The sequence below is a fragment of the Notamacropus eugenii genome, chromosome 6, assembly GCF_028372415.1.
Source record: "Notamacropus eugenii isolate mMacEug1 chromosome 6, mMacEug1.pri_v2, whole genome shotgun sequence".
NCBI lineage: Eukaryota > Metazoa > Chordata > Mammalia > Diprotodontia > Macropodidae > Notamacropus > Notamacropus eugenii.
Window position 1 is genome coordinate 4,143,489 of NC_092877.1, and position 11,959 is coordinate 4,155,447.

Here is an 11,959-nt window from a genome sequence, read left to right on the forward strand (position 1 = left end):
CAATAATCTTAGAACTTTCTCAGTTTTAGTAAAATAAGGATGAAAATATGAATGCTAGCTCCACCCCAGGGATCTTTGCTTTGGTCAGGACCTGAGTTTGTTTGGGAACCTGCTGACATGGAACTTCTTCCACCAATAGAGATCTTTTAGAGGATTGCTGGGGGCACTAAGTTAATGGCTTGTCCATGGTCACACAACTAATGTGTCATCAGCCGGACCTGAAACCAGGTCTTCTTGACTCCAGGGCTGATTATCCTCCTGTCCCTCAGTAATATAATGCTTGCAAATCTGGAATCACTAAATGAGTGTAAGTTAGTAACATAGAACATTTGAGCTGGAAGGGCCCAGAGAGACCAACTTGTCTAGCATGCCCTTTTTATAGATGGGAGAAACACGATTAACAGGCAGCTCTTTTGACTACAGATTTAGGGCTCTTTCCACTCTTAAAAATGAGAATAAATGTTCTGTACATATTGATTTGGGTCCCATAGCACTATACTTCATACCCAACGCAAAATGGAACTCTAACCTAACAAATCTTAAACAGAATCATTTTGCTCTCCTTCAAATTTGGATTTTTTTATAATCTACATAGGCTGTCTCCTCAAAATGCTGCTTGGGGAGCGATGGGATGAGGGCTCTTCCTCTTAGAGAATTTCACGGTAGCAAAGAATTCGAGTCACTCCAACAATAAATCCCCGGCCTGTGGTCTCATCCTTTACTGAAAAGGAGCCCTGGCCAGAGCAGGAGACTCAAGTCTCTCCCTGGCTGTACCTGACTGGTGCGAGGCCCTTGGGCAAAGCCTGTTTACTTCTGTGTATGGTGAGGAAGCTGGATGAGATCATTTCAGAAGCCTGCTTCCAGTGCTGAGGCTAGTTGTCAGGGTTGGCATCTACCCTCTCCGTTCACTTTTTCGTCTTTCCTCTGACCAGTAACATGAAGAAAGGCAACCTGGAGCGGGTGGGAGGGAAGCCAGAGAAGGGGCTAATGTCTATGCTGCACCCCAGCACTTGTCTTGGTGACCGGCACAGAGTAAGGCTTTTTTCAATCCTGTCAGCCTTAGGGCCTTTTAAACTCTCCCACATGCCTCAATTGTCTTGTGCCATTTTGACCAATGGATCTTGAATTCCTTTGGAGGAAGGACTACATCTCCTACTTTTTAAAATCCCCTACACAAAGAGAGCGTGCCAGTCCCAAGCAAGCACTCAGTGTCTAATACTACTACCCTCAACTGTGGCTCCATGAGAACCAGGGTTCATACTCTCTGTGACTGGGTAAAAAGCTCAAGACAGTCGGACCTTTGCATTAGCCTCTAATCAAGTTATCCACTATGAACTTGCTCCTCAAGTTCTATTTAGGAGCCTCAATTTACTCATTTCAAAGATGGGAATCATTTAACCCACAGGGTTCTGTTGGAGCAAATGACAGGGCATCCAAGATGTTCAATGAACCTTTATCTAAACACCAGCTGTTATCAACATCTGGCCCCTTCCAAAGTAGTGTTCCACCAATAATCACAGCTAAAATTTACAGAGCTCTTGATAGACACCATCTCACTGGATCCTAATCCGGTTACTATTCCATTTGAAAATGAAGGCTCATAGCAATCAGTGACTTGCCCAGGGTCACACCACTAGGTCTGAGTCAAGATTTGAACACAGGTTTTCCTCCAATTTCACCAAGAGTTGTTCAGTCTGTTTTTGTATAACAAAAAACAGATCATTTCTGCCTTTCTTTGTATCCCCATAATGGAACACAATCCCTGGCACAGAATGGGTGCTTAATTAACATTTGCTGACTGACTGAAGCCAGCTGGTTTATTCCGCTGGGGCCTGGTGAGCTGAGAAAGGAGGTCACATGACCCTATTCCTGACAGGGAAGCGCCTGACTCAGGCCGGAAGCCTCTTAGACAGCCCAATGCGGCTCCCACCTTTCCATTCTCGCAGCAGATTCCCAAGCCTCCCTGGTGAGAGGAGTGACCCGCTTACAAGCCTCAGGTGGGAAGCTTCTGTCTAATCTGAGGTTCAATTCCCAGGCTAAGTGTGCAGACACCTGACACCCCAGCTGAGCCTCTGGGAGAACTGGACTCAGAGCAGATTACAACTCTCACCAATAGAAGACCAGGAGCTTTCCAAAGGTTGGCCAAGGTCATGCCTGGGGAGGGACATCTGACCTTCTCCTGCTCCCAGTCAGACAATACAGACAAAGATTGGGTCCAGGGAGACACTCAGCACAAAGCAGCAAGGAAACAGACATCTTTCTATGCTAGGACTTCGTGTGAGGGGGGTAATCGGGCCATCTCCACTTCCTCCACCTCAGTGAGTGCTGAACCCCACTCTACTCTCTTGAATGAGGGCCAGGCTGTTCCCGGGGCTTGGCTCTTTCTGTCCCATCTGTCCTCACTCTCTGACGTGGTGATCTCCATGACACAGGCAGGGAGTGAGGCTGGAGTGAGGGAGGAATCCCCTTTACTTGGGGTGACTGGCAGCTCTGTATCTGCCTGGGGTAAGACCTCCATAGGCCTGGCTGGCCTGGAGAGGCTTAGTCTGGTGGCTGAGCTGGTGCCTTTTGAGGCCCTGCAATACGGTGTAGCCCATGCCATAGGTTGGGCAGCTGAAAGGCTTGCCTGCCAAGTGAGACCTGAGGTGGTGTCACAGCTTGGTGGCCAGAGTGTATGCCTGGCTACACTGCAGGCAGGGAAAGGGCCTTTTGCCAGAGTGCAGGTGTTGGAGCGTGTGGGGATGCTGCAAGGCTTCTCCACACCCTGAGCAGAGATGGGCCTCACCTGTGTGAGAGATGAGGGGTTTCCAAAGCTCCTGCAGCTGGGGGAAGGCGACGGTGTAGTACAGACAGTGGTAGGGCTGACTGTCAGTGTGGAGGCACAGGTGTCCCAGCACTGGCAAAAGGCCCGGGTCACACTGGGGGCACAGGGAGGCACATGTGGTTCTGCAGGGAGCCTTGGTTGGCCAGGGGGTGTCCATAGATGGGGCAGAGGCATGGGCTGGAGGCAGCAGGCACTTGGTGCATCTTGAGATGGGGCCACAAGGAAGGTCAATGGGTGAAGGCCTTCTCATACTGGTCACATGGAAACAGGTGGGCACCTGAGTGCACCACTCAGTGCTTGTGTAGGTCTTGAAGGGTGCCATAGGCCTTGTCACACTGAGGGCAGGTGAAGGATCGAACTCCCTGATGTCTCCTCAGAACTGTAGCTCTTACCACATTCTGTGCAGAGGAATGGCTTGTGCCTGGCATGCACAAACCGGTGTTTCTTCAGGTGGCAGAGCTGCAGGAAGGCCTTGCTGCACATGGCACAATGGTAGCACATCCTGCCCCCGGAGACATGGTGAAGCGCAAGGCCTTGTCCTTTCCATCCTGGAGGTCTTGGGGACACAGACTCTTGATACCTGGGAAGCCCTGACTCCCAGGGCCCAACAACTTACAGGATTTGTTAGCCAGGTGGGGGCTGAGCAAAGGGCCCCTGCCAGGAGCCATGGGTGAGGCGGCCACATCACTGGGACCTACAGATGGGCTGCTCCTGGGCAGCCGAACCCCCTCTCTGGGGCTGTCTGGCAGAGGAACTGTTTTTCCTTCCGTCTTCTCATCCTATCCTTCCTCCTCAATGTGCTTCTGGAGGTCTGGGGGCTGAGGGCCTGTGGGGAATCTCTCCCTGGGACTTGGCTCTGGGGGCTCTGTCACTGCTTCTTCCATGGCAGGCTCCCACTGGGGAGGGATGGCTGAAAGGGAAGGGGAGGAGAGTGGGGCCAGCACAGAACAGGATGAGGCAGCTGTCCCATCCCAGCCTGGCTCCCCAGGTGAGGCAATGGCACACACCTCTGGGGAATGGACTGAAGATGAGAGCAGCCTCAGGCATCCCAGGGCATGCGTAATCTTCTCCCAACCAGTCTGAAAACTTCACTTAGGCAGTAACAACTCACATCAAGGAGGTTTAAACATGACTGATATGGAAATATGTTTACATGCTTGCACATATGCAACCTATATCAAATTACCTACCATCTTAGGGAGAGGGAGAAAATTTGGAACTCCAAAATTTTAAAAATGAAATGTTAAAAATTGTCTTTACATGTAACTGGGAAAAAAATAAAGTACTCTTTTTAAAAGAAGGAGGTTTAAAGTTTAGAAGGGACTTTCTTCACAGCCATCTCAAGATGCAGAGGATATAAAGACTGGGACCCCTGTCTTAAAGCTGGTGAAACTGAATTTCAGACAGGTGGACTGACTCACCTTTGGATTTTGAGGGGAAAGGGAATGAGCCATTATTAAGTACCTACTATGTACCAGATGTTGGGCTAAGAGCTTTACAATCTCATTGGACTTTCTGGGGTGTAGGGCCTGTTATTAACTCCATTTTACATCTAAAGAAACTGAGGCAGGTAGAGGTTAAGTGAAAAGCCCAGGGTATCATTGATAGGCAATATCTAAGGTAGGATTTGTACTCGGGTCCTCCTGACACCAAGCCCAGTGCTCTGTATTCTGAGGCCTCTTGGCATCTGTGGTCTCTCCTCTTCAATGCATCTTACTGGGATCCGGGCTGGGCCCTCCTGGAGGATGCCCACAGTGGCAGGAGTTAGTCTCTGGATGGTCCCCCATGGCATAAAGACTGTAGGCCCCGCCCAGGTTGTCCTCACAAAAAATACACCTGTGCATGGCTTGGTAGTATCCCCTCCAGGAGACACCCCACTGGTCTGCTCTTCAGGTTCCAGCCCCAACCCCACAGCCAGTGGAGGCCCCTCTGCATAGCTTGGGTCCGGGTTGGGAAGCCCTGGACCACAGCAGCAGCTCAAAGTCAAGTGGGATCGTCCGGGACACTTGCACATGGAACCTCTCCCCAATTCTCACAGGGGTCACGTTACCCTCCTTCCCTCGGCGACCCTGTTGCACCAAACTGTGAGCAAGGCCGAGGAGCCCCTCATGAAGCCACTTTCCCCAAAAGCTTTGAGCTTCACACTTAGATATTCTCCCTGCTAAATTCTCAGATGCTGGTACTGACTGAGAACGTAGCCCCTTCTAAATATTCTGGTGAAAAGAAACACAGCAGTATGGTGCCTGCCCAGCTATAAAGGGCAGATTCACCCACTTCCCCATCTCACTCCTACTCACCTGGCCCAGCCTTCCCATAAACGCACATCCTGCCACAAGCCCAGTGACATCTGAAAGAAATAAGAGAACTTTAAACTTGTATAACGTTTCACAGTTGACATGCTTATACATTCACCATCTCATTTGATCCTCACAACCGCCTCCACAGCTTCACATTTGATTCTCGCGGAATAAACAAATGTTTACTAAGGGAATGACTCCCTCTGTGTGGTAGGCTGGGCAAGTGTGACTACCCATTTCACGGATGGCCAGAGTGAGGCACGGAGAAATGATGTTCTTACAATGACCACTCACACGTTTAATGAGGAGGGAGTCAGCAACCAGGCCTCCTTCCTATAAGACTGAGGACCGCCTGCCAGCCACCCTGCAGCCGTACCCTAATGACTTTATAACCTCTGTAATGCATTCTCTCTCTCCCAGTCAGTACTTGAGCTCTTTGAGGCTAGGGACACTTTCACTTTTCTGTTTGTGCGTTCAGTGCTCAGCATGGTACTTGGCTCTCTCCTAGAGTGAGGTCGGTGACTGCACAGCCGTCTCTCACTTAAATCCTGTTCCCTTGTATGCCATGGCATCACCTCCCTGAAGTCAGGGTCCTCAGAGAACACAGGACAGACAACCACCTCTGTGAGTAGAAAAGGAGCTGCCCACAGGGGACCAAAGTGCAACACTCCTAGCTCGCTGCCTTCTTTCCTTCCCTGCTCAAAAGGAATGTACATTTTAGTATCTGAAACTTCTTTTTCTTTCTTAAAGACTAGCCTGAACCCCGACTTCACTGACTGGCCAACAACAGATCCCAGACCAAGCCCTACTTGGTCACTGTTTGGGCCCGCACTGGTTCAGAATGAATGTAAGTCGCAACTGTTTCTGTTCTGGCCAGAAAGCGAGGTTCTTCCTTTCCCAGGCCGACTTTTTTTTTTTTTGCTAGGTAAAAGAGACCATTCTCTGCCTCATTTCTCCTTGAGCCTTGATCCCTGAATGGGTGTTGCCTCAAGTCAATCTCAACCTGTTAAAGATTCCCTTTATAAAGGCCAAGGTCCTCACTGCATCCTGGGCCATCTCCAGTCCTCCTGGTCGATATCTGGCCACTGGACTCAAACGACTCAGGAGGAGAAAGTGAGGCTGGTGACTTTGCCCTGCGCTGCCCTCCCTCCCTCACTGAAATCCACTTCACTTGCACGTTGTGGCATCGCTTCCCAACGCCCTCTTCATGATCTTCATGGACGAACGACAAACAACAGAGGCTGGCACATTTCTGTCGTGGCCTCGTGGGGTCTGGCTCTTCATGACCCCATTTAGTGTGGTTTGCCATTTGCTTCTTCAGCCCATTTTACAGATGAGGAAACAGAGGCAAACAGGGTCACACAGCTTAGTAAGTGTCCGGGGCCAGATTTGAACTGAGCGCCTCCTTCATGCAGGGCACCGCCCTGGGGGTGACAAGAAACACAGGCCTGGGCACGGTGGGTGCCCTCGCGGAGATCCCGGGCGTTGTATGGGGTGAGCACGCAGGCCTGGGCACGGGGGTGCCCTCGCGGACATCCCGGGCATCATATGGGGTGAGCACGCAGGCCTGGGCACGGGGGTGCCCTCGCGGAGATGCCTGGCGTTGTATGGGGTGAGCACGCAGGCCTGGGCACGGGGGTGCCCTCGCGGACATCCCGGGCATCGTATGGGGTGAGCACGCAGGCCTGGGCATGGGGGTGCCCTCACGGAGCTCCGTGGGACACAGGGAGCCACCAGACGCGCTCCTGACGAGGCCACTCGAGGTACGGGCGCTTCGGAAGAGACCAGATGCGTCAGACGGCGATCGATCAATCGGAAATGACCGTTTATCAGATACCCAGTGTGCCAGCCGCCACAGCCAGGCCTGGCCCGGAGCCTATGGCCTGTGGTTTCTATGGCAGTTTAGAGGAGGGGGTGCTATTCCGACCATGCCAACCGGACAACAGGGAAACTGAGGCACGCCCACAGGTAATCACAGGGTCAGGAGACTTTTGTCTCCGCCAGGTTGGCTCCGGGAGCCAAGAGTGGCCTCTGGAACCCAAGCGCTCGGGCCTTAGGCACTTTGCATATTCATGAGGGGGCGGGGCAGTCACGGGGGGGGGCGGGGCAGTCCCCGGGGGGGCGGGGCACGGAGGGGAAGGGCGGGGCAGTCACCAGGGGCGGGGCACGGAGGGGGAGGGCGGGGCAGTCACGGGGGGGGGCGGGGCAGTCACGGGGGGGCGGGGCACGGAGGGGAAGGGCGGGGCAGTCACGGGGGGGCGGGGCAGTCACCAGGGGCGGGGCACGGAGGGGAAGGGCGGGGCAGTCACGGGGGGGCGGGGCAGTCACCAGGGGCGGGGCACGGAGGGGGAGGGCGGGGCAGTCACGGGGGGGGCGGGGCAGTCCCCGGGGGGGCGGGGCACGGAGGGGAAGGGCGGGGCAGTCACCAGGGGCGGGGCACGGAGGGGGAGGGCGGGGCAGTCACGGGGGGGGCGGGGCAGTCACGGGGGGGCGGGGCACGGAGGGGAAGGGCGGGGCAGTCACGGGGGGGCGGGGCAGTCACCAGGGGCGGGGCACGGAGGGGAAGGGCGGGGCAGTCACGGGGGGGGGCGGGGCAGTCACCAGGGGCGGGGCACGGAGGGGAAGGGCGGGGCAGTCACGGGGGGGGGCGGGGCAGTCACCAGGGGCGGGGCACGGAGGGGGAGGGCGGGGCAGTCACGGGGGGGGGCGGGGCAGTCACCAGGGGCGGGGCACGGAGGGGAAGGGCGGGGCAGTCACGGGGGGGGGCGGGGCAGTCACCAGGGGCGGGGCACGGAGGGGGAGGGCGGAGCAGTCACGGGGGGGGGGCGGGGCAGTCACCAGGGGCGGGGCACGGAGGGGAAGGGCGGGGCAGTCACGGGGGGGCGGGGCAGTCACCAGGGGCGGGGCACGGAGGGGGAGGGCGGGGCAGTCCCCGGGGGCGGGGCACGGAGGGGAAGGGCGGGGCAGTCCCCGGGGGCGGGGCACGTCAGCTCGAGCGCACAAGGTCGGGGCCCAGCCAGAAGCGGAGGCGCAGCCGGGACTCGAACCTAGGTCTTTCCACGCCCCAGGGGAGGGAGGGCGCGGGGAGCCTGGGCGGCCTCTTACAGAGGAGGAAGCTGAGGCCCGTGCCCCTCGGCCCCGCCCCGCGCCTCTGGCTCCGCCCGCGCGTGGCACGTGGCAGGCCTTCCGCTGCTGTGACGGGGTTCCCAGCGCACTCCTCACCGCGCCCCCCGGCACCCCAGAGATCATGGGTCCAGCCCTCACTGAACACCAGGGGAAACTGAGGCCGGAGGAGCCGAGGCCCCCAGAAGGCAGTGACTCTCTGGGCTTTGTGTTCCTGGAACACCGCAGGCGATTAATGGGACACATTCTGGGGCAGATAGAGCGCCCCGAGCAAGTCTGCGGCTGCCGGGAGGGGCGGGTGGCGATCTGCGCTTGGGGAGGGGGTGTTCTCACCGGGAGTCCTTCCTAGTGGGGATGCCGGTGACAGCAGCCAGCATCTCCGCAGCCCCGGAGGGCTGGCACAGCCTTCAGACGGTGTCTCCTCGGATCGCTAGACGCCGGTGGTGTTTTCCAGGTCAGGCTCTTCGTGACCCCCAGGGTTTTCTTGGCCATTCCCTTCTCCAGCTCGTTTTATAGATGAGGACACTGAGGCAGACAGGGTGAAGTGACTGGCAGCGAGCCCCGACCCCAGGAGGGCCTGCTTTCCTAAAAGAACGTTCTTTAATCCCGTGCCCCAACAGAGGAAATACAAGCAGGGAAATGACCCACAGACAGGGCTTCGGTCCGACCATGAGCAATACGTACATCCCAGATCAACAGATGGCTCCACGTCTGACCATTACATGCAGAGTTGGCACCAACATATACATTCTTCAGGACCGCAGGGCACTGACCCTCTTGACTCTGCCTCTAGCAACGAACAAGAGGTGTGGGCCTTGCTACAAAACGAGCTTCCCCTAAGCAAGCTTCTCTCCAAGGGCTATAGGTGAGGTCTATTAACGGGTGGGGGAAGACCTTGAGCTCTGGCGTCAAAGTCCTAGTAAGTATTGGAGGCCAGATTGGAACTCAGGAAGATGGGTCTTCAAGACTCCAGGCCCAGACTTCATCCACCGCCCCCCAGCTGCCCCTGTTCCTGGGAAAGCAGGTGCATCACAAATACATGCTTGTTGACCAGAGACTTTTTTTTCCTTAAAAATTTTTTTAATATTTTCCCCCAATTACAAACTTTAACGTTCATTTAAAATTTTTTTGACTTCCACATTCTTTTTCCCTTTTCTTCTCCTCCCCTTCTCTCTCTCAAGAAGGCAATTTTATATAGATTATGCATGTATAGTCACGCACAGCACATTTCCAAGTTAGTCATATTGTGAAAGAAAACATAGACAAAAAAACCCACAAGAAAAATAGAGAAAAAAATATGCTTTGATCTGCATTCAGACTCCATCAGTTCTTTCTCTTGAGATGGAGAGTTTTTTTCATCATAAGTCCTTCAGAATAGTCTCGGATCACTGCTGAGGCTAGCTGAATCATTCACAGTTGATCATCATACAGTATTACTCTTACTGTTGATAATGTTTAATATAAAATTTTGGAATAATCTCTTTGTTCTCTCTGAAGCAAACTCAGAGAATGCCTCTTCCTATGTCAACAAAAGCCTGCCAGGGCTGACTTACATTCCTTAAGAGACCTTTAACCTAAGACACTATCTTGAATAATGGGACGTTTTCCATATCTTAATATTTGTAGACATATACTATGTTATGGCATGTTAATGGTAAAGAAAACACAGACATCTTAGGTCGTAATTTCTATTGAACTTTGTTTACCCTTTCCTATGTCAGTTACCTGTTTAGGGCAGGAAGCCCACCACTTACATTTCCAAGACATATGTTTACCCAGCTTGGAATCCCAAGGCCTGACCAATATTGCTTTGTTAATTGTCCTGTCTTACTGAATTTATGATTTGTTCAACTAGGAGAGTTCTTTTCTCACGGCAAAATGTATATAGGCCAGAAGATTTCTGCACTGGGTAGCCAGAACATTTCTGGCTCCATAATGCATTATGTAACTGTTTTCTTTATGGGGAATTAATCAATTAATTAATTAAATCATAAAATGTATGCATTTAGCCATGTTGCCTTTTCTTCAACAAGTTTTCAGGTCAACACAACCTATGCAATTAAGAAATTCCTTTCTAATGGTGTAGTTAATCATTCATGGAGATCATAAATCTGAAGGACACAGAACACTTCTTTGCCCTAAAAACATATTTAAGGCTTCCCAGTTCTTTGTATCGGTAGCCAGAACATTTCTGGCTCCATAATGCATTATGTTACCGTTTTCTTTAATAGGGAATTGATTAATTAATTAAATCATAAAATGTATGCATTTAGCCTGTTGCCTTTTCTTTAACCAAGTTTTCAGGTCAACACTGTATACAATTGTTGAGGACCAGGGTGGAGTGCGGTGGACAAGATCAGGAAAGACCTTTGGGGAAACTGTTCTTTGAGACTGTGCTCCTTATCATCCAGAATGGCTCTCCATGACCCCTGGATGTTGCTATCTCCCTGAGACAAACGAGAATTACAGAAAACAAGGGATATGTAAAATAGATGCCCCCTAGGCTAACAGTCTTTAAAGACAATAAGACTGGCCAAATCACTGGGAGACAGAAGAATCTCACGTAGACTCGCAGTTTCTGTCTATATATACCCTAACCCTTGGATCAATAAATGGAATTGGTCCATCTTTCCCCGCCTCCCGTGTCTTTCTTCTTCACCACATCACCAAGCCCGTGTGTGGAGGCAGGCCTTCTGCTACATACACTGTTCCGGCTCTCATTTCACTTTGCATCAGTTCATGCAAGTCCAGGTTTTTCCGAGAGCACCCTACTCATTTCTTATAGCACAATAATATTCCATCACAACCTTATACACGTTATTCTCGTATTCCCCAAGTGATGGACATCCCTTAATTTCTAATTCTTTGTCACCACAAAAAGAGCTGATACAAGTATTTTTGTACATATAAGTCCTTTTCTTTTTTTCAGTCTCTTTGGGATGTGTGCTTGTCCTTCATTCTCAAAGAGGACCATGACATGAAGATGAGGACATGACTTGCCATTGACTTTGATTTGAGGGAGGGAGGGCTGTGCAAGGTCACTTTCTTCTTGTGCCTCACTTTCTTCTCCTGAGCCACCAGGGTCCAGTGGCCAGATAGTCCTCAGGATCACTGGAGATGGCCCCGTCCTTTCAGGCTGAGGTCTTATAGCATTTTGACTTTAAGTGAGGCACACTCATCTTTGGCACACAGACCTGGGAATGCTAGCAGCTCAAGCAGAGGGCAGGGCTCCACGCTCCTCAGCGGACGCCTGCGCAGGCGCAGAACGCCCCAGACCGCGCATCCGTGTGTCAGTTTCCCCACAGCCCCGCCCACACCGGTCCGGGCCTGGGTGGCAGCTCGGAGTTGTTCCGGTTTGCGTGTCTCGCGTCCCCGCAGCTTGTCTGAAAGCTGTCAGTTGTCAGTTGTCTTTTAGACTCCGTTCTGTCCACATCAGAGAAATGAGGTCTTCGTCTGGGAGCTGCGTTCCCGTGTCTGTCCTGCTGTCTCTCTGTCCTTCCACCCTGTCCCTTCTCAAGTGTTCGCTCTGACCTTTGCCCTCCGTCCATCAGCACCCCGTGACCCCATCCCCTCCTCCCGCCCCCTTGATTTCAGTTTGTAAGTGATCATCCCATCTGGACCCTCCTAGGGAGAACGTTCTGGGGAGTTACGAGCGTAGGAACGGGAAGCGTTCAACCTCATCGAATCCTTCCTGCTTCCTCTTTCCTGGTTTACT

The 11,959-nt window shown here is 52.9% G+C and overlaps 1 protein-coding gene across 1 annotated transcript; it reads right to left on the reverse strand.

Moving 5' to 3' along the window:
- Positions 1-2,221: 2,221 nt before the first annotated feature.
- On the reverse strand, positions 2,222-5,025 carry ZNF408 (zinc finger protein 408; the record flags this gene model as incomplete). The annotated part of the gene is given in 8 exon segments (XM_072619994.1): positions 2,222-2,389; positions 2,392-2,540; positions 2,542-2,931; positions 2,933-3,193; positions 3,195-3,321; positions 3,324-3,903; positions 4,542-4,595; positions 4,726-5,025. Coding segments are annotated over 8 exon segments (1,935 nt in total), but the record flags the coding sequence as incomplete, so codon positions are not given.
- Between the last annotated feature and the right edge of the window lie 6,934 nt (positions 5,026-11,959).